The sequence below is a fragment of the Engraulis encrasicolus genome, chromosome 17, assembly GCF_034702125.1.
Source record: "Engraulis encrasicolus isolate BLACKSEA-1 chromosome 17, IST_EnEncr_1.0, whole genome shotgun sequence".
Taxonomy (NCBI): Eukaryota; Metazoa; Chordata; class Actinopteri; order Clupeiformes; family Engraulidae; genus Engraulis; species Engraulis encrasicolus.
Genome location: NC_085873.1, coordinates 38,364,514 through 38,383,688, shown reverse-complemented (window position 1 = coordinate 38,383,688; position 19,175 = coordinate 38,364,514). Strand labels below are relative to the sequence as shown.

Below are 19,175 nucleotides of genomic sequence, written 5' to 3'. Positions count from 1 at the left end.
ATTCTATTATATTCTGTGTACGTGCTAGAGTTGCATTGTGAAGGATATGAATAGTAGTCTATATGAGTTTATTTAAAATATTCTATTCTATTCTATTCTATTCTATTCTGTTCTGTTCTGTTCTGTTCTGTTCTGTTCTGTTCTGTTCTGTTCTGTGTGTTGGTGCTGGCTGTGTGCTGGGAAGGATTTGCCTGTTTTTCATAGACTTCAGATCATATACCGCAATTCTGGTCTGACCAGGACTATAACGATTAGTGTTTCCAAATGGCCTGGTTAACCCGCCTCCCTCGGCTTGCTACTGGTTGAGGGCTGTGCCGAAGTTTAAACCAAACATTTCTTAGTCCCAATAGAACGTCTCTGCTTAAACCACGTCACTGCCTTGAACACGCCTCTACCCAGGACGGTTGGAAATGCTCAGTTGATTGGTTCCAGACAAAGTGGGTGGAGATCCCACTGTAGCGGGATCAGATTCTAGTTGAACAAGCTCCTGGCCCTATTGTGTGTAGATGAGCCGAAGGCGTTGCGTCACCAGTAGGGCGGAGCCTGACTAGGGAAGGATATGAATGTATGAGTATTCTGATGGCTCCTCTTCGCAGCGGGTTAAAGGGGCTGAGAATGTAGCAGGCAGGATCGGCGTTGAACCTGAAGATTGTGTTACCTTTTGCAATCACTATGAAGGTCTGCAGAGAGAGGGGGGAGAAAGACAGGCAGACAGACAGACAGACAGACAGACAGACAGACAGACAGACAGACAGACAGAGAGACAGACACACAGACAGACAGAGAGACAGACAGACAGCAGACAGACAGAGACAAAGAGAGAGAGAATTAAACCCAAAATGCTATTTATATCAGCAAGACAGGCATATATTTCCTGCAGCCAAACCCTTAAGATTTCAAATACACTAACACCTAACTGTATGTATGTATACAGATACTTCGAAGTTATGCAACTTCACTGAAACAAAGTGACTGCACCACACTTTAAATAACGAGGACATGGGGTGTCATGATGCTGCGCGCTAACCCCCCTGACCACATATGGGCTATATCTCTCCCACTCACTCCCTGTCTGCTCTCACAATGTCCAATCTGAATAAAGGCAAAAAGCCCCACCAAAAACGCACTATAGGCCTAGTAATATAAAACAAATAAATAACCCTCTCATATCACCATAATAAAGGTGTTGAACCCCTTTGCACAGAGCATATATTATAACCAAAATTGTAATGCCTGTCTTAATCTGTTACTTAAGGCTCTCGGTAATGTCATAGCAATGTTGCTATGATGTAGTTGAGTATTTTCAGCAAATAGTGAATAGGCCCGCCGGCGACCCCATCTGCACAAAGAGGCTACCCAAACTAAATAAATACAGTAAATATAAGCTTGTGAGATAAGTCACCTTTGACCTTGACGGCCTCAGACACAGGGTTCCCAGCCCTCTTCTCTTCCCTCCTCTGACGAGTTGCTCAGCACTTTGACCCTTAGTTGTGAACTCTGACCTCTGGCCTATGGGGGGTCAAGAAACCTGAACTTGGCAAACAAGCCACTATAAACTCCACAATGACCCCACTGACCTCCCGTGACCCCGAAAATGCCAAAGCAGTGCTGAGTGCCACTCCCTGCACTTACAGTACAGTGCTGGGGTGCATTTCTCGAAACCACTATGTTAGCTACTTTGTTGTTTGCAATGCAATTTCCCATTGGCAACTACCCAAGTTGCTAACTGGCTAGCAACTATGCTTTCGAGAAACACACCCCTGGGCTGCCCGCTGTGCTGTTATAGCCTGATTATCATCGACTTTCAACTCTCTTCGAGACTTGGTCTGACCAAGAGCATAACAATTAACATTTCCCAAACAGCATCCCGCATGACCCGCCTATCCTTGGTTTGCTAATGGTTGTTTGCTTCCAGACAAAGTGGGAGGAGTTCCCGATTTTTCGGGAGCTCAGAAAGTACTTGCATTGCATTGCTCTGGACCTGACTAGTAGCAAAGCTGAAGGTGTTGCGTCACTAGGAGGGCACGGCCTGGCTAAGCCGTGGCTCAATCAGGGGCGGTTCCAGACATTTATTCTTGGGGTGGCAAAGGGGTGGTGAAGTGTATTTCAGGGGGGCATGCTCCTATACTAAGGGAAAATTATAAACACTATATAATCGACACACACACACTTATGTGATACAGTGAATCCCTTAAAGTGAAACCCTGCAACCTAAAGTTCTATGTCTGACATGATGTCAAGCATTAAGGCTATTGGTCACAATCAGGGCTCTTAATTGGGGTGGCAAATCATATTTCTGGGGGGGCAAATGCCACCCCTGCCACCCCTTAGAACCGCCCCTGTGCTCAATCAACTGGGCACTGCACTGCTACACTGCACTGCTACATCCGGGTTCGATTCTGGTCTGGGTCATTTGCCGAGCCTTCCCCATGGCAACAGTAGTACATGTACTGTCTTTGTTTTTAATGTGTGTTTGTTTTTAGCTCCCTGCCCAGGGACCACAGATGTACACGAGCTTCTAGCTAACTCTGGTACTAGATTCTGCCTTGTACATGGTCCCTGTCAAATAAGCAATAAACTTAACTAAACTAAACTAAACTAAACTAATCTCTCTCTCCCACTCACTTCCTGTCACCTCTCCTACTGTCCTATCAAAATACAAATACAAAAATGCCCCTAAAAAAAGAAAAAGAAAAAGTGACCCACACTTTCTGCCAGGGTCATTCAGTACAGTAGGTTTACCATGAATTAAGAGGGACAAAAAAGATTCACCTCCCCTGACTCAAAGGCCTAAACAAACTTGCCAATCTGTCATCGACACGCCATGCCTCAGAACTCACAGAATGTTCAACCTCTTTGACCTGTTCTCTAAGAGAGGTGTCAGTATTTTTCAGTAGAGTGTTAAGCTTGCCATATATCTATCTAAGAATAAGCATTTTTTTAAGTTAACTCATACTTGTACACAGCTACTTATAATGTAAACATCTTCTAGTTAGAACAACTTACTGATTATTGTTTATAAACATATCTAAGCATCTGTCTGTCTGTCTGTCTAATGGTTACTGCTAAATCAGTCAATATCTGTCTGTCTTGTCAGAGTTCTGCTACACTATAAAACATTGCAGTTTGTAATGGTACGTTTTAAGTTAACTCAACTTGAGTAAGAGAGTTGAGTTAAACCTTAAGTTGAGTTAAATTACAAACTTGAGGCTGTAGACCACAGACTATCTTTGTAGAAACAGCCAGTGTCTGTCCGGCGTAATGTGTACTGTTAGACCAGTTAGTAGGCCCTACTGTTAATCTGTTTTTGCCTACTTTGACACCCATGGTCTAATGATTGCAGCTGTGCCACTGACATTCTGATCTTTGTGGAAGGAGTATCTGTCTGTCTGTCTGTCTGTCTGTCTGTCTGTCTGTCTGTCTGTCTGTCTGTCTGTCTGTCTGTCTGTCCAATGACCACTGCAAGAACAATCCTTTTCTGTCGGTCTGTCGGTCGGTCTGTCTGTCTGTCCAATGACTACTGATAGATCAATCATTGTCCGTCTGTCTGTCTGTCTGTCTGTCTGTCTGTCTGTCTGTCTGTCTGTCTTCCTGTCTGTCTGTCTGTCTGTCTAATGAGTAGCGTTAGAGGTCCTCCAGGGGGATGTTGAGCATGACCACTGCCTATCAAGAACAATCAATGTCTGTCTGTCTGTCTGTCTAGTGACAACACTCTAGTCTAGTCTAGTCTAGTCACTCTCCTCTAATGAGTACTTGTTAGACCAGTTAGTTCTATTAGTCTCTCTGTTTGCCTGTCTGTCTGCCTGTCCTACACAGTCTCACCCCAAGTAGTCAATTTTTGACTACTCAATTTTTGACACCCCAAGACTGCAATTTTTGACGTCTTGGGTATTCCTTCCACGTCACATTTTGACTATGTCCTCAAAGGCACCCTTGTGGCAGCATAACGTCATTGAGGTTAGGTTTAGGAATGGTTTTAGGGTTAGGCCACATAGTCAAAGTGTGACGTGGAAGGAACACCCAAGACGTCAAAAATTGCCGTCTGGTCCAAGGTAGTCAGAAATTGACTACTTGGGGTGAGACTGCGTTGGTCTGCCTGTCCAATGACTACTGCTAGAGCAATGTCTGTCTGTCTGTCTGTCTGTCTGTCTGTCTGTCTGTCTGTCTGTCTGTCTGTCCAATGACCACTGCAAGAACAATCCTTTTCTGTCGGTCTGTCGGTCGGTCTGTCTGTCTGTCCAATGACTACTGATAGATCAATCATTGTCCGTCTGTCTGTCTGTCTGTCTGTCTGTCTGTCTGTCTGTCTGTCTGTCTAATGAGTAGCGTTAGAGGTCCTCCAGGGGGATGTTGAGCATGACCACTGCCTATCAAGAACAATCAATGTCTGTCTGTCTGTCTGTCTAGTGACAACACTCTAGTCTAGTCTAGTCTAGTCACTCTCCTCTAATGAGTACTTGTTAGACCAGTTAGTTCTATTAGTCTCTCTGTTTGCCTGTCTGCCTGTCCAATGACTACTGCTAGAGCAATGTCTGTCTGTCTGTCTGTCTGTCTGTCTGTCTGTCTGTCTGTCTGTCTGTCTGTCTGTCTGATTGTCTGTATGTCTAATGAGAAGCCTTAGACCAGTTAGTACTGTTAGTCGGCATTGCCGTGCCACTCGACTGACATTCTGTTCTTTGTAGAAGGGGTCGAGGTCCTCCAGGGGGATGTTGAGCATGTCGTCGGGCGCGTCCCCGTAGATCATGGGCAGGCCCTTGCCGGCCTCCAGGTCTCGGCTGGGCACCTTGGGACCCGGCTCCGGCTCTTCCCCCTCCAGCTCCAGCCTCTGCCTCTCCTGCACACATTTACAGCAAAAAAATAAATACCAGTGTTCAGGCCTGGACTGTTCATCTGACCAGTGTTGCCAGATTGGGCTGTTTCCCGCCCAATTGGGCTGCTTAGGATGGCCGTGTGCGAGTAAAAATGGCATTTTGCAGAAAAACCCGCCCAATTTTTGACATAGGAATCAATAGAAATTGGTGGGATTTTGAGCATCTTTTGGGCTGGAAATCCTCAGCCTCATCTAGCAACACTGCATCTGACATAAAGGGCATTTTCCCGGTGGGCCGACAGCCTCTAGGGGGCAATACTGTTGTCTGTTTGTTTGTTTGTTTTTTCAAAAGGACCGACCCACTGATTAGAGGGGGCAGCCAATTGGTCCAGCACTCATTATAAAAAGTGGAACAAGTCAAGCAGGATATAGTGCAGAGATGGGCCAGTTTTAGCCAAAAATACCCTGGCCGTGTTTTGGTCTCAGCCCAGTCCTGACAGTGTTGAGGTCTGGACTCTACAACCCTCTACGACAGCGTTGAACATAGCCCATCTGGATTCATGTAAGTTTACTCTCAAATATTTACGGCCCATTTGTACTGTGAAGGGGCACCAACACAGGTGTCAAAAGTAAAGGAAAACAAAGTTCACCCTCCAATTCACAGATTTCTTTCAACACAGTCCCAATATATACCATAATATAACATGACCATACATGTATACAATACAGTATATGTTTTGTAGGCCTATATAATCATTGCAATGGGAATTACAGTGATATTATCATTTTTTTAAAAAAAATCTCTGTTTACAGTATTTCTCAATTGGTTTTGTACATTTCTCGAATCTCGAATGGCAAAACACCGTGGATAACCTGCAAAACCGAGTCTCTTGCTCAAAACCCTTATTTGTCTTTCAAAATCAAGTTTTTTGTGTCAATGAATGTATCAGCGCCAGCAGAATGGTTAGTCATTGTGTCATAGTGTATGGACAAGCTAGTCAAATCAATTTCTCATGTTGTCAATTGAATAGTACACTCTTGAGGATCTTTTCTGAAGTGAAATGTTGTTTAGATTGGATGGGAAATGTTGTAAATTCGGCTTTATATTACATTGATCAGATAAGATTGAGATAGTTTCATGCATTCAGTGACAAAGCTTTTTGAGTGATATGACAAAAGCAATTGATAATGTACGAAATCACTGAGAATTGTACACAGCCATGGCATGGTGGATGAGAGCATTTGCTATATGCCGAAAACAATGAGAAACTGATTTGACCATGTGCACAGGTAACACCAGGAAGTCACAATTCAACAAAGACTTTTGAGAATCATTGTTCTGTTGTGAGAAATGTACAAAACCAATTGAGAAAAACTGTAACTGTGTTGCCAGTAACCGTAGCATACCTGCACGCGCTGCTGGATCGCCGCCAGGCTCTCCGGCGTGAAATGGCGGAAAGCATCTTTGCCTGTGGGAGGTGGCAGGCTGGCCATCTTCGCATCGCGAAGAGATACCACCACACCGCACTGGGGAGACTAGACAGAGAGCTGCATACAGAGGAGAGGAGAGGAGAGGAGAGGAGAGGAGAGGAGAGGAGAGGAGAGGAGAGGAGAGGAGAGGAGAGGAGAGGAGAAGTGAGGAGAGGAGAGGAGAGGAGAGGAGAGGAGAGGAGAAAGGGGAGGAGAGTAGAAGAGAGGAGAGTAGAAGAGAAGAGAAGAGAAGAGAAGAGAAGAGAAGAGAAGAGAAGAGAAGAGAAGAGAAGAGAAGAGAGGAGAGTAGAAGAGAAGAGAAGAGAAGAGAAGAGAAGAGAAGAGAAGAGAGGAGAGGAGAAAGGGGAGGAAAGTAGAAGAGAGGAGTGTAGAAGAGAAGAGAAGAGAAGAGAAGAGAAGAGAAGAGAAGAGAAGAGAAGAGAAGAGAAGAGAAGAGAAGAGAAGAGAAGAGAAGAGTATACCACCACACCGCACCAAGGAGACACAGCAGAGTGCTGTGGAGGAGAGAGGAGTGAGGGGACTGAAGAGGGAGGCATAAGGGAGACCAGACTGAGGACTGTGAGGGAGATATACCTAGATCAGTGGTTCCCAACCTTTTTCTTAAGGGACCCATGTTTTTACTATTGTAATCTTTGGTGACCCAACCACGCGAGATGCGTGTCACAAGATGCCCTCTGTTTCCTGCGAAAACTCATTTTAGTTATTTTATTCCTCAATTCGTCTTTGGTCAAACATAGAATGTAGCACTTACAATTTGTTGCTTCTATGCATTTATTAGTTAAATGCTTTGTCTTTTATTCAACATGGGCTATATATATTTAAAATGAAACCCCTTAAAATCAAGAGGGCTCTGCGACCCCCTGTGGATCTTTGGTGACCCATAAGGTGGGTCCCGACCCATAGGTTGGGAACCACTGACCTAGATTACATAATATAGAGACAGGGAAGAGATACTACCACAGCACACTGCACCAGGGAGACTCGGCAGAGAGCTGCTGAGGAGAGAAGAGAGACTGGAGGAGAACTTCAGAGGAGTGAAGAGATACCACCACACAGGGGGCATAGAAAAGTTAAGAGGGAGGGGTGAAAGAAAGGAGAGGGAAAGAGTTAGGGGTGAAGGGGGAAGGTGAGGGGGAAAGGTGAAGAGGGAGAGGGACACAAACAGACAGAGAGACAGAGAGACAGACACAAAAGGGAGTGGCAGATGAAGAGAGTCGAGAGAAATACAGGAAAGTGAGGTAGTGAGAGAGTATGACAGAGACAGAGGTTAACAGACAGAAAGAAAGAAAGAAAGAAAGAAAGAAAGAAAGAAAGAAAGAAAGAAAGAAAGAAAGAAAGAAAGAAAGAAAGAAAGAAAGAAAGAAAGAAAGTCAGAAAGACAGACAGAAAGAAAGAAATAGGGGAGGTATTAGTAAGACTGGGCAAGTAGGATCTAAATAAACCACTGCATAAACTCATGCAAAGCAATGAAGAAAATAGTAGACAAGATGAAGGAGGAAAGAGCGATATGCGAGAAGAAAAAAGTTTAGCACATCCACAGTATATCACAGAGTCAGCAAAAACACATGTCATCAAATAACATTAGTCAGGCCAGACTACAGACCCAGCTACGACTTCCTGTGATGGTAGAAGGTTATACAGTCAACAATCTACAGTGATGAGATTGAGCCTGGTCTCCCTCTTCAGTCAACAATCTACAGTGATGAGATTGAGATTGTTAACATAATCCCAGGAGGTAGTTTCCAAAACGAAGACTATTCCCTTCATTTGTGCCTTTGGTTTCTTCTGAAAACAAATCCTAAAAACTCATGCAAAATAAAGGATTATGTCGTAGTGATTAACTGCTCTATATCCTACTAGCCCACATATACTTAAAGAAGCCCTTTGCTCATCCCCTGATGTCTTCATTAAGTTCCATGTAACATGACCTTTAAGCACTATACTGTGTTTATGAAGGTGCACTGACCCATGCTGTGTAATGTGTGTGTGTGTGTGTGTGTGTGTGTGTGTGTGTGTGTGTGTGTGTGTGTGTGTGTGTGTGTGTGTGTGTGTGTGTGTGTGTGTGTGTGTGTGTGTGTGTGTGTGTGCGTGCGTGCGTGCGTGCTTGCGTTTGTGTGTGTGTGCGTGCGTGCGTGCGTGCGTGCGTGTGTGCGTGCGTGCGTGCGTGCGTGCGTGCATGCGAGAGATTGTGGATTTACCGTATGCACTAAAGGTTTACAATCGATCACTCGATGTATCAGCTATCGACCAGATGATTGACTGTTTCATTACAAACAAAACTGTCCAGCTGTATCAAGATGCTAGCCTGATTATCATCGACTTTCAAATCTCTTCAAGACTTGTCTGACCAAGAGCATAACAATTAACATTTCCCAAATGGCATTTCCCAAATGCCCTCCCTTGGTTTTCTAATCATTGTTTGCTTCCCAACAAAGTCGGAGGAGTTCCTGTATTTGCGGGAACTCAGAAAGTACTTGCATTGACTCTTGACCTGACTGGTAGCAACACTGAAGGTGTTGCGTCACTAGGAGGGCGCGGCCTGGCTATCAAGATTCATCACAATTAAGCAAAGGAGCAGAAAAAAAAGAACATAAGGGGTATTGAATTTGTTATCAGTTCATAGCTTACCATCAGAAAATGACCAACATCAACATATCAACATATAAAATGTGTTCTTATAAAATGTGCCTTCAAAGCTGGTCTGGGCAGTGTGTCCTTGCTGTATTCATCATAGCCACATCCAGAGTCCTGAGTGGATTTTAAGGGTAACGTAAGGTTGTCAGAATGCCATGGCACATGATGAAGTCATCTCTCTGAGGTCAGGAGGGGCGTGGCTATTTGACCTGATGATGTCACGCAGAGAGAATTCTAGAATCTCCTAGAATGCCAATCAGCTGGCATTCTGTTAGCAGCCTATCAACACAGTCGTTACTGTAGTTTTTGTTGTTGATGTTTTGGCTCGAAGAATAATGACAAAGACGGCCAATGTGGATTGTGATTATAATGTAACAATGTAAAAATATGTGGACGTTTTATTTTCTATACATACACATTTGCATTGCATGTGAGTGTTTCAGACCATAAATACTCGTCCATGATATAGCCTAAGAGAGTAGAATAACTGGCATAGTGAAACAGGTCATCTTACTGTCAACAGGTAGGTAGACTTGTTGCAATATTGACACCATAGAAGTGTTAGAATTGAACGACACGCTCAAGCAAATCATAGCCTAAGTAAGCCTACTGCCTACTGAGAGACAGATCCGAAATCAGTTTAAAAATTACGTTCACTTACTCTCGGGAGCTGAATTTGTCTATTTTTTTTCTGGGATAACCTCTTCTACAGCAGGTAAAGCATGACTTCACTCAGAGCAGCAACAGAAATCAGGAGGTCAGGAGGGGCGTGGCTATTTGACCTGATGATGTCACGCAGAGAGAATTCTAGAATCTCCTAGAATGCCAATCAGCTGGCATTCTGTTAGCAGCCTATCAACACAGTCGTTACTGTAGTTTTTGTTGTTGATGTTTTGGCTCGAAGAATAATGACAAAGACGGCCAATGTGGATTGTGATTATAATGTAACAATGTAAAAATATGTGGACGTTTTATTTTCTATACATACACATTTGCATTGCATGTGAGTGTTTCAGACCATAAATACTCGTCCATGATATAGCCTAAGAGAGTAGAATAACTGGCATAGTGAAACAGGTCATCTTACTGTCAACAGGTAGGTAGACTTGTTGCAATATTGACACCATAGAAGTGTTAGAATTGAACGACACGCTCAAGCAAATCATAGCCTAAGTAAGCCTACTGCCTACTGAGAGACAGATCCGAAATCAGTTTAAAAATTACGTTCACTTACTCTCGGGAGCTGAATTTGTCTATTTTTTTTCTGGGATAACCTCTTCTACAGCAGGTAAAGCATGACTTCACTCAGAGCAGGAACAGAAATCAGGAGGTCAGGAGGGGCGTGGCTATTTGACCTGATGATGTCACGCCAAGAGAATTCTAGAATCTCCTAGAATGCCAATCATCTGGCATTCTATGAGCAGCATATCAACACAGCTATTACTGTAGTTTTTGTTGTTGTTGTTTTGGCTCGAAGAATAATGACAAAGACGGCCAATGTGAATTGTGATTAAAATAAAATGATGTAAAATACGTGGACGTTTTATTTTCTACATACATATTTGCATTGCATGTAAGTGGTTCAGTAAATACATACTCAATAGAGTGGACTATCTGGCATTGTGATACAGGTCATCTTACTGTAAACAAGTAGGTAGACTTAATATTGTAATAGTGGCACCATAAAAGTGTTAGAATTGAACGACACGCTCAAGCAAATCATAGCCTAAGTAAGCCCACTGCCTACTGAGAGACAGATCCGAAATCAGTTTAAAATTATGTTCACTTACTCTCGGGAGCTGAATTTGTCTATTTTTTTTCTGGGATAACCTCTTCTACAGCAGGTAAAGCATGACTTCACTCAGAGCAGCAACAGAAATCCCCCATGTCGAAAAATCAGAATGGCTTCTTACAGATTACGTGTCCAAAGTAAGCGTTTCATTCTCGCTTCTCTAGGTGTCTCTGTTTATCAAGACGCCCGAACGGTAGAGACCTGCACTGCCCACACCACACTACCCTCCTGTCGCCCAGTCGTGCCCTGAAACCCCTCCAAGCGCACTCCAAAGACAACCCCCCCCCATGCACCCCTACACCCAGGGCCGGATTAACGCACAGGCTAGATATGACTGCAGCCTAGGGGGGGGCCCCACCTGCCAGCCAGGGGGCCCCTGATTTGGCCAATAATCAAAAATTGCGGAATTTTGACAAGATGTAATATTGAACATTTCATCTGTTGTGCTGCGCACAGCTGGTAGAAATGTCATCCTTAATTCCTAGCTCGAAATTAGGACACTAGTCAATGTAAATTTGTCGCGAAATGTGCCTTCCGGGGACGGGGAACCACAGCAACCTGTAGCCTAGGGGCCCCAGGCCCATGTTAATCCAGCCCTGCTCCTACCGCAGCTATCTCTTTACCTAGACCCAAGCAGGGTGTTGACCCACATAAAAGTGTCAGTGTAATGACAAAGTGAGTAGCTCTCAGCCTGGCTGCCTATACAGATGAGAGCGAGCGAGAGGAGAGAGAAGGGGAAAGTGACTAGAGGAGGAACTTTCCCACAGTCCCAAAGAAACCCCTACCGCCGTGACTGCCATTACTGTCCTACATCAGGTTACTTATTAACTTAACAGACGCTGCCTCGGCTGCTGCCATCGTCACGGCTACACGAATACAGTCACTCTGCTCTCTGCTGACCTCCAATCTCTCTCTCTCTCTCTCTCTCTCTCTCTCTCTCTCTCTCTCTCTCTCTCTCTCGCTGTCGCTCTCTCTCTCTCTCTCTCTCTGTGTCTCTCTCTCTCTTTCTCTCTCTCTCTCACTCTCACTCTCTCTCGCTGTGTCTCTCTGTCTCTCTCTCTCTCACTCTCTCTCTCGCTGTGTCTCTCTGTCTCTCAGTAGATAGACCAGTCCCCAGACAGCATTGAGGTGCTGGAGCAGTTGAGGTTACAACACTTATATGATGTCGGCCATTTTGAGTCAGGAGGGGTTTTGTTACTGGCATACAGAGACAAACACATCTAGTGTTACAAATCTTCATGTTCGTCTTTAATATCAGGACTACTACCCAGTTGGGCTTTCACTTCACTTTCACTACTATATTGTGGACATTTTACTACAGGTAAAGACATGACATTACACGCTCGTATGATCAGTCATTTATTACAGATCACTATTGTGACTGTTAGATAACCGTTAAGAAAACACAAAAATCTCCTGAAAGGTTTTTTTTTGGTAATTCATTTGCAAGGTTTCGCTTCAATCAAAACATAAATCATAGCCAAATAAAGTCTCAGGTCTCAGTGTGGTGTGTCCTACTAACAGTAAGAATTAGCCTGCCCATACTTCCTGTGAAGCGACCACGTCAGTCTGGCCAACCTGCTAATCTTTGACATTTCAGGATTCCCCGAATTTTGGGGATGCAATAGCCTAGTAAACCAGCGCCACCCGCTGGACGCAATTTTTTTTGGCTGCGAGTGGGTCTGGCCTTGCATCATTGTTGTGGTCTGCAAGGCTTGCCAAGAATCTGGCAAACCAATCACAACACAGAGATTTGTTTTGAATCAAAGCGGGCAGGGTTTTGAGGGAGTGACGACGAAGCTCGCAACGTTGGGAAAACACATCAACAAGAAAGATAGCGCTTATTGGTCAGAGCGCCGTCCTATAGTCACAGGCACGGTTTGAAAGACAACGGGTTGTTGTCATCAACAATCTTCGGATGTACTATTCATCGGGGCCAGTAGTAGTAGAGTAGTACTAAAGTAATTAACCTTTCAGTGACTACTGAATTGCAGCGTGCCTCAGAAGGTACGGCGGGCATTGTGGGGCTACTGAGGGCCCGATTGCAAAAAAATCGGTTGAATAAAAAAGGGATAATCCAGGTAAAACTCTAGGTAAAAATTAGGAGGTTAATTTATAAAACCTCTATTAACTTGTGGCTAAAGCATGAATAAAACTAGCCTGATTATTATCGACTAGCCTGATTATCATCATTGCTCTTTACCTGACTAGTTGCAACACTGAAAGTGTTGCGACACTAGGAGGGCTAGATTAAAACAGCGAACATGTTTCAACCGTACAGGTCTTCATCAGGGCTTAGTCTCTAGACAAGGTGAAAAATTTGTTCTAGTCCCAAACAGTCTTGTCCTGAAGAGAATGCAGCTTTGCTGTCCTTTCTAATATATAGTCCTTGGTCGTGATAGCGGGGCTAAGTAACAGTGGCATCCGGGCTACTATTTGACCTGGGGGCCGGGGAGCACTGGGTATCAGTGTACAGTAGCTGCTATGGTGCATTCACTCTCCCACACACACACACACACGCACACGGACACGCACATGCACACACACACACACACACACACACACACACACACACACACACACACACACACACACACACACACACACACACACACACACCACATGGAGTACACATGTACGTACGATTACAAAGCAATACACACATGCACACACGAATGCAGGCATAGGCAGATAGGCCTAGGGTGACTCGTATTGACATAAAATGCCAAAGGTGCACACACATACAGTACACACACATGCGCGCACGCACGCACATACACACACATGCATGCATGCACGCACGCACGCATGCACGCACGCATGCACGCACGCACGCACGCACGCACGTACACACACACACACACACAGAAGATTCAGCAATTTTCCAGCAACACTGCTAATCAGGGACAGGTTTGAAAGCTTGCACACACATACACCCACAGACACACCTACACACATATCTTCACACACTCAAGCCCCCCCCCCCAACTCTTTCTCTAATCATCACTCTTTCACTCTATCCTCGCAAGCTCTTTTTCCACACACACACACACACACACACACACACACACACACACACACACACACACACACACACACACACACACACACACACACACACACACACACACACACACACACACACACACACACACACACACACACACACACAGTCTCGCTCTGCCTCCAGGTCCCAGACACACACACACACACACACACACACACACACACACACACACACACACACACACACACACACACACACACACACACACACACACACACACACACACACACACACACACACACACACACACACACACACACACACAGATACGGTGGCTGCCCAGCTGCTGTGGACCATCAGGGTTGAGCGTCGGATTACAGAAGCACGATGACTCCGCTCATTCCGTCCCTCCTCTCCTCTCCCTCCCTCATTTTCTGTCGCTCCCTCTCCCGCCCTCGCTCCCTCGCTCCGCTCATCCTCTCCACCCTCGCTCCTTCTCTCCTCCTCTTGTTCCTTCTCTCTCGTACTCCTCCCTTCATCTCTCTGCCACTCATCCCTGTGATCAACACTGTCCTGTGCCAGCCAGGGCCAGAGTCCAGCCAAAAGCTTTGGTACGAGACCAGCAACACAACAGCACAACACAAATATACTTTTTTTCCTTTTTAACCTATTAAAACACAGCGTTATAAATTTGCTTTTACCAGAATGGAAATGACCGAGTCATAGTGCATTACTAAAGGCACCTCAGTAATGTCATAATAGAGTAATACTATGGTAATTTACTTTTCAATGACTATTACCGTACGAACACACCGCCGGCGTTGAACGCGTGGAAAGATGCGGAAGTGACTTTGTATGGGAGTGGAGGCTGCAGAAGCGTGAAAAGCAGCAAACGCGTTTCTAGAGGCGAGGGCGTCAAAAGCGTCAAAAGCCGAGGGCGTCAAAAGTTGAACTTCATCTTAAAATATGTAATGAGCTCAGTGGCAGCAGGCGGCAGCCAATGGAATGTTCACATTTTTCTAAACATGAGCTTCGGTTGGTCGAGATTCCTGGCCGAACGCTTCAGGTTGAATCGTTCGCCGCGTACAACGCCCCTGACCAGTACTTTCCAGGCAGGAGTCAGCAGCGTTGTGGCTCTTTCGGTTTCTAGAGGCGAGGGCGTCAAAAGAGCCAAAACCCGAGGGCGTCAAAAGTTGAACTTCATCTGAAAATATGTAATGAGCTCGGTGCCAGCAGGCGTCAGCCAATGGAATGTTCGTTCGCCGCGTTCAACGCCCCTGACCAGTACTTTCCAGGCAGGAGTCAGCAACGTTGTGGCTCTTTCTTTTTTTTTTTTTTTTTTTAATTATTTATTTCTTCAAATGCTACTATTACTATGTCAGAACGCTATAAAGGACTTTTAGAAAAAGCACAACAAAATACCTCCTCTTAATGTATGTTCTCTACAAGTCTTCTGTTGTCTAGTCTTGCACTTTAAATGTCTGTATGAGCAATGTCTACGTCCATACTGTCTATGTCCATGTATGAGTACTGTCTATGTCTATACTGTCTATGTCCTTACCTAGATTAGTCTATGTCTGCATGGGAGAGCAAGAAACGCAATTGCAAATTCTTTGTATGACCAGTGCATGTAAAGAAATTGACAATAAACTTGACTTGACTTGACTTGACTTGACTTTCAACGCCGGCGGTGTGATCGCGGCATTACAGCGTGCCACTGGTGGTATGGTGTGCATCATGAGGCTACGGGGCTTTCATGCTTTAAAGGGACACTGTGTAGGAAATGGTCAAAAAAGGTACTGCAACTATGCTGCTCATTGAAACTGGGCTGCCTATTGCCAAATTTGATCTTTACATGAAAGTGTACTAAGTAATAAACAAATATTTTCTAGTATGGTCCAAGTACAGTCATTTTTGCAGCTAAAAATGGCTATTTTTGGAAATTCAAAATGGCGGACCATGGAGAAGAGCTCCCTTTTCATGTATGAAAAGTGCAATTTTTCCAGTAATAATGAATACTTAGAATTTGATGGTGGTGGTAAGTATTCATGAAAAGGTTACATTAGTGAATGGGCAGCATGAATTCTGGAAATAAACAACTACAAAATCTCACACAGTGTCCCTTTAATGTGATAGGACAGTGTGAGATGGGGACAGCGAATAGGAGAGAGAAATGGAGGAGGGATCAGGAAATGACTTCGGGCCGGAATCGAACCCGGGCCCCCGATGTAACATTATGGTGCCTTGGTCGCTTGCGCCACAGCCAAGGCCCAATTACCTTTTCAACATGATGACAGACAAGTTCCAAATTGAGGTGAAGAAGGTAGTCCATAACAGATTACCACTCTTTCAGGCAAAAAAATTGGTGTCTAATAGTGGTGTCAACAATGATCGATTCGGCGATTCAATTACTTCCATGGATATTTCTGGAGCAAATGAATGTTAAATTAAATAAAAGCACTTCAAAACATTGCAAGACTGATACAGACTGATACAGACTAATACAAACAACAGCCAATAGATTGTTGCTCAGTATCTAACTACTTGTATTGCCTCATCATTGACTGCTTTGCTTTCAGTTGAAATGTAATGCATTGCAATGCATTGTAGAATTGAATCGGATCGGATCGGATCGGATCGGATCGCTAACTCCCGAATCATGATCGAATCGCATCGTGAGGGCAGTGCCGATCCACACCACTAGTCTACAGTATATGTATACACATTACGCCATCGGATGCAACCGTCTGCAAGCTGCTTCGTATGCATTGAAATGTTGCAAGGTCTCTGGTCATGTGAAAAAAGGCCCATGCCACAACGAGGAGCAGAAACAGCAACCCCCCTACATTACCAGTTACTCATAAAAACTGACTACCCTCAGGCAATATCCCAAGTATCCCAAGTGGCTAGTGATGTGTCGGTCGCGAACCGTTCGGCTCTAAGAGCCGGCTCTTTGAAGTGAAAAGGGGATATTTTTTTGGGAGCCGTTTTTGTTTTTTTGTTTGTTTTGTCCTTCTCTCCCCCTCCCTCTCATTGTGTGTATCCTCTAAAAGTGTCAGTGGATAGAGCAGATGTTACAGACACACTCACAGCGATCAGAAATGCATAGTATGGATTAATACCTTTTTAATTTACTTTGTATTTGAGTATGTTGGGTCATTATTAACGACTGATTATGATAATGATAAATAAATAAATGTTGTTCATAAAGGCTTTTACACAGTATACACTGCCCAAAGTGCTTCACAATCTCAATAATGAAAACAAAACTTTTAATTTATTAATTATGTAAACATATATATAGGGAGCCATTTGGGCGCCGTAAGAGCCGACTGTCCACAGTAAGAAGAGCCAATAGAACCGCATCTCAAAGAAGAGCCGAAAATCCCATCACTACAACTGGCTATCCCCAGATGATTCCAGAAGATATACTGTACACCCAGGCCATACCCACCCAGTGTATACTATATCCACCCAAGCTACATCCACCCAGGCCACTCACCTCAACTAGACCAGTGTTTCTCAACCAGGGTGCGTTCTCAAACGTGGCTGATAAATAAATTATGTACTATTATACATTTTGTCTAAATTAATAAATTAATGCTTAGTCAGTGGAATCTTTCATCTGCCATTTACGAGCAATTAAGTAAATTTAGGTCACCCCAGTAAGTTGCAACTTTAAACGTAGGTTGTGTGACGTCTCCATGTTACTTTTCTAAGCTTGTGTGGTATCGGATGCGATGCAATGTTACGGCTTGTGTGTTTGGGGTGCCTTGAAATTGTTCATGAACTGAAAGGGTGCCTCGCCTGAAAAAAGGTTGAGAAACACTAGTTACATCCACCCAGCCCACTCACCTCAACTAGACCATATCCCCAACCAGGGCCGGATTAATGCACAGGCTAAATACTGTATGACTGCAGCCTAGGGGCCCCCACCTGCCAAGGGGTGCCCTGATTGGCAAAAATGTGAAAAAAAGCCAAATTCTGACTAGATGTAATGGAAAATTCATCTATTGTGTTGAGCATAGTTAGCAGACTTTATCCATAATTATGGCACTGTCTATGTAAATCTGCCCCAACAGAAATCTATAGCCTAGTGGCCCCAGGCCATCTTTAATCCGGCCCTGTCCCCTGCCACTCTAGTCATACTGATCATAATGGTTACCTCCAGGTCAGAGACAGACCAACCTGATGATTGGGTGTCTGGAGGAGTTGTGGAGATTCGGAAAGACAATGAGTTTGTTGTTGTCTCTATGCTGTAAGGGGAAGAGGGGCAGTGGGGTAAGGGGGTGGACTGAGTTGGACTGAGATGGGCGTATGTCATCGTCTACTCTCATTGGTTTGTGCTTAGACGCTTCATTCTAGTCCCACCCCCCCCAGATATCAATATAACATAAGGTCACATTGAGTTCAATGAGGAAAAGTTACGCCCATTTAGGAGACTGGAATTGATCCTACTTTTGTTTCCCCGCCCCGTCGCAAAAGCCCAGTATTATGTAGGTTAGGTCATTTTAAGGGTCATTAATAATGCATCTTCATTTGCACCTGTGTAGCCACATACAGTTAAGTCAGATCCTCCACCCATCATCATAGCTCAGAGAGAGCGAGAGAGAGAGAGAGAGAGAGAGAGAGAGAGAGAGAGAGAGAGAGAGAGAGAGATAGAGAGAGAGAGGTGAAAAATAGAGACAAAGTGCATTAAAGGAATGTCCGCCGCTCATGGACAAATAAGGAACGGGGAGATAGACTTCAAACATCAAAAAACAATCCCAAAGTCAGCAACAGTATTTGAAGTGGCTGGAATATACCTAGCAACAAATCTCTACTCCGGTTACATGCGCAAAGCCTATGCATTAAGCCCCTGACAGACCTCCGCTACATCCAACCAGGTAACAACAACCACCCAGACCAAACATTTAGGCCAAAAACACCCATGCCATTTGGGCTCAGAGGTCAGGTGGTAACCACAGCTAATGCCCATAAATGAATTAATAATTGGTAATTGATATACTGAAGTGAATATGTGTCTTAGATAATCCACTACTAAAAAAACAAACAAACATTTAATCCCTACAATAGTGACATTAGCTGTGGTTGCACTACCCTACTAAAATGACACTGATCAATATACAGCCAGGCTAAATCCAGCTAGTCAGGCTGTGCCCTCCTAGTTACGCAACACGTTCAGCGTTGCAACTAGTCAGGGCCTCGTTTCCGAAAGGGCCTTAAGTACTACTTAACGCTACGTGCTACTTAAAGTGATACTGTCCCATTTTTGGAAACAAGCTTATTTTACAACTCCCCTTGAGTTAAATAATAGGGTTCTCTTGTACTTTCAACCGTTCTCGGGGTATGGCAGAGCAAATTTTACCTCCATGCCAGCAATTAACATTGAGTCCTATGAGACCAGCTCACGGCTAACTGGTCTCATAGGAGTCAATGTT

General features: G+C 44.3%; 1 protein-coding gene across 1 annotated transcript in view; it reads right to left on the bottom strand.

Annotated features, from left to right (window-relative positions):
* Positions 1–9,681, bottom strand: part of scn4aa (sodium channel, voltage-gated, type IV, alpha, a) — a 52,750-nt gene extending 43,069 nt beyond the window's left edge. The window contains exons 1-4 of the mRNA XM_063220736.1: positions 9,597–9,681; positions 6,218–6,358; positions 4,667–4,834; positions 562–680 (exon numbers count right to left, since the gene is read on the bottom strand). Of these exons, the coding sequence (XP_063076806.1) occupies positions 562–680; positions 4,667–4,834; positions 6,218–6,304 (374 nt within the window). The 5' untranslated portion in view covers positions 6,305–6,358; positions 9,597–9,681. The remainder of the gene's footprint in view (positions 1–561; positions 681–4,666; positions 4,835–6,217; positions 6,359–9,596) is intronic.
* Positions 9,682–19,175: the final 9,494 nt, after the last annotated feature.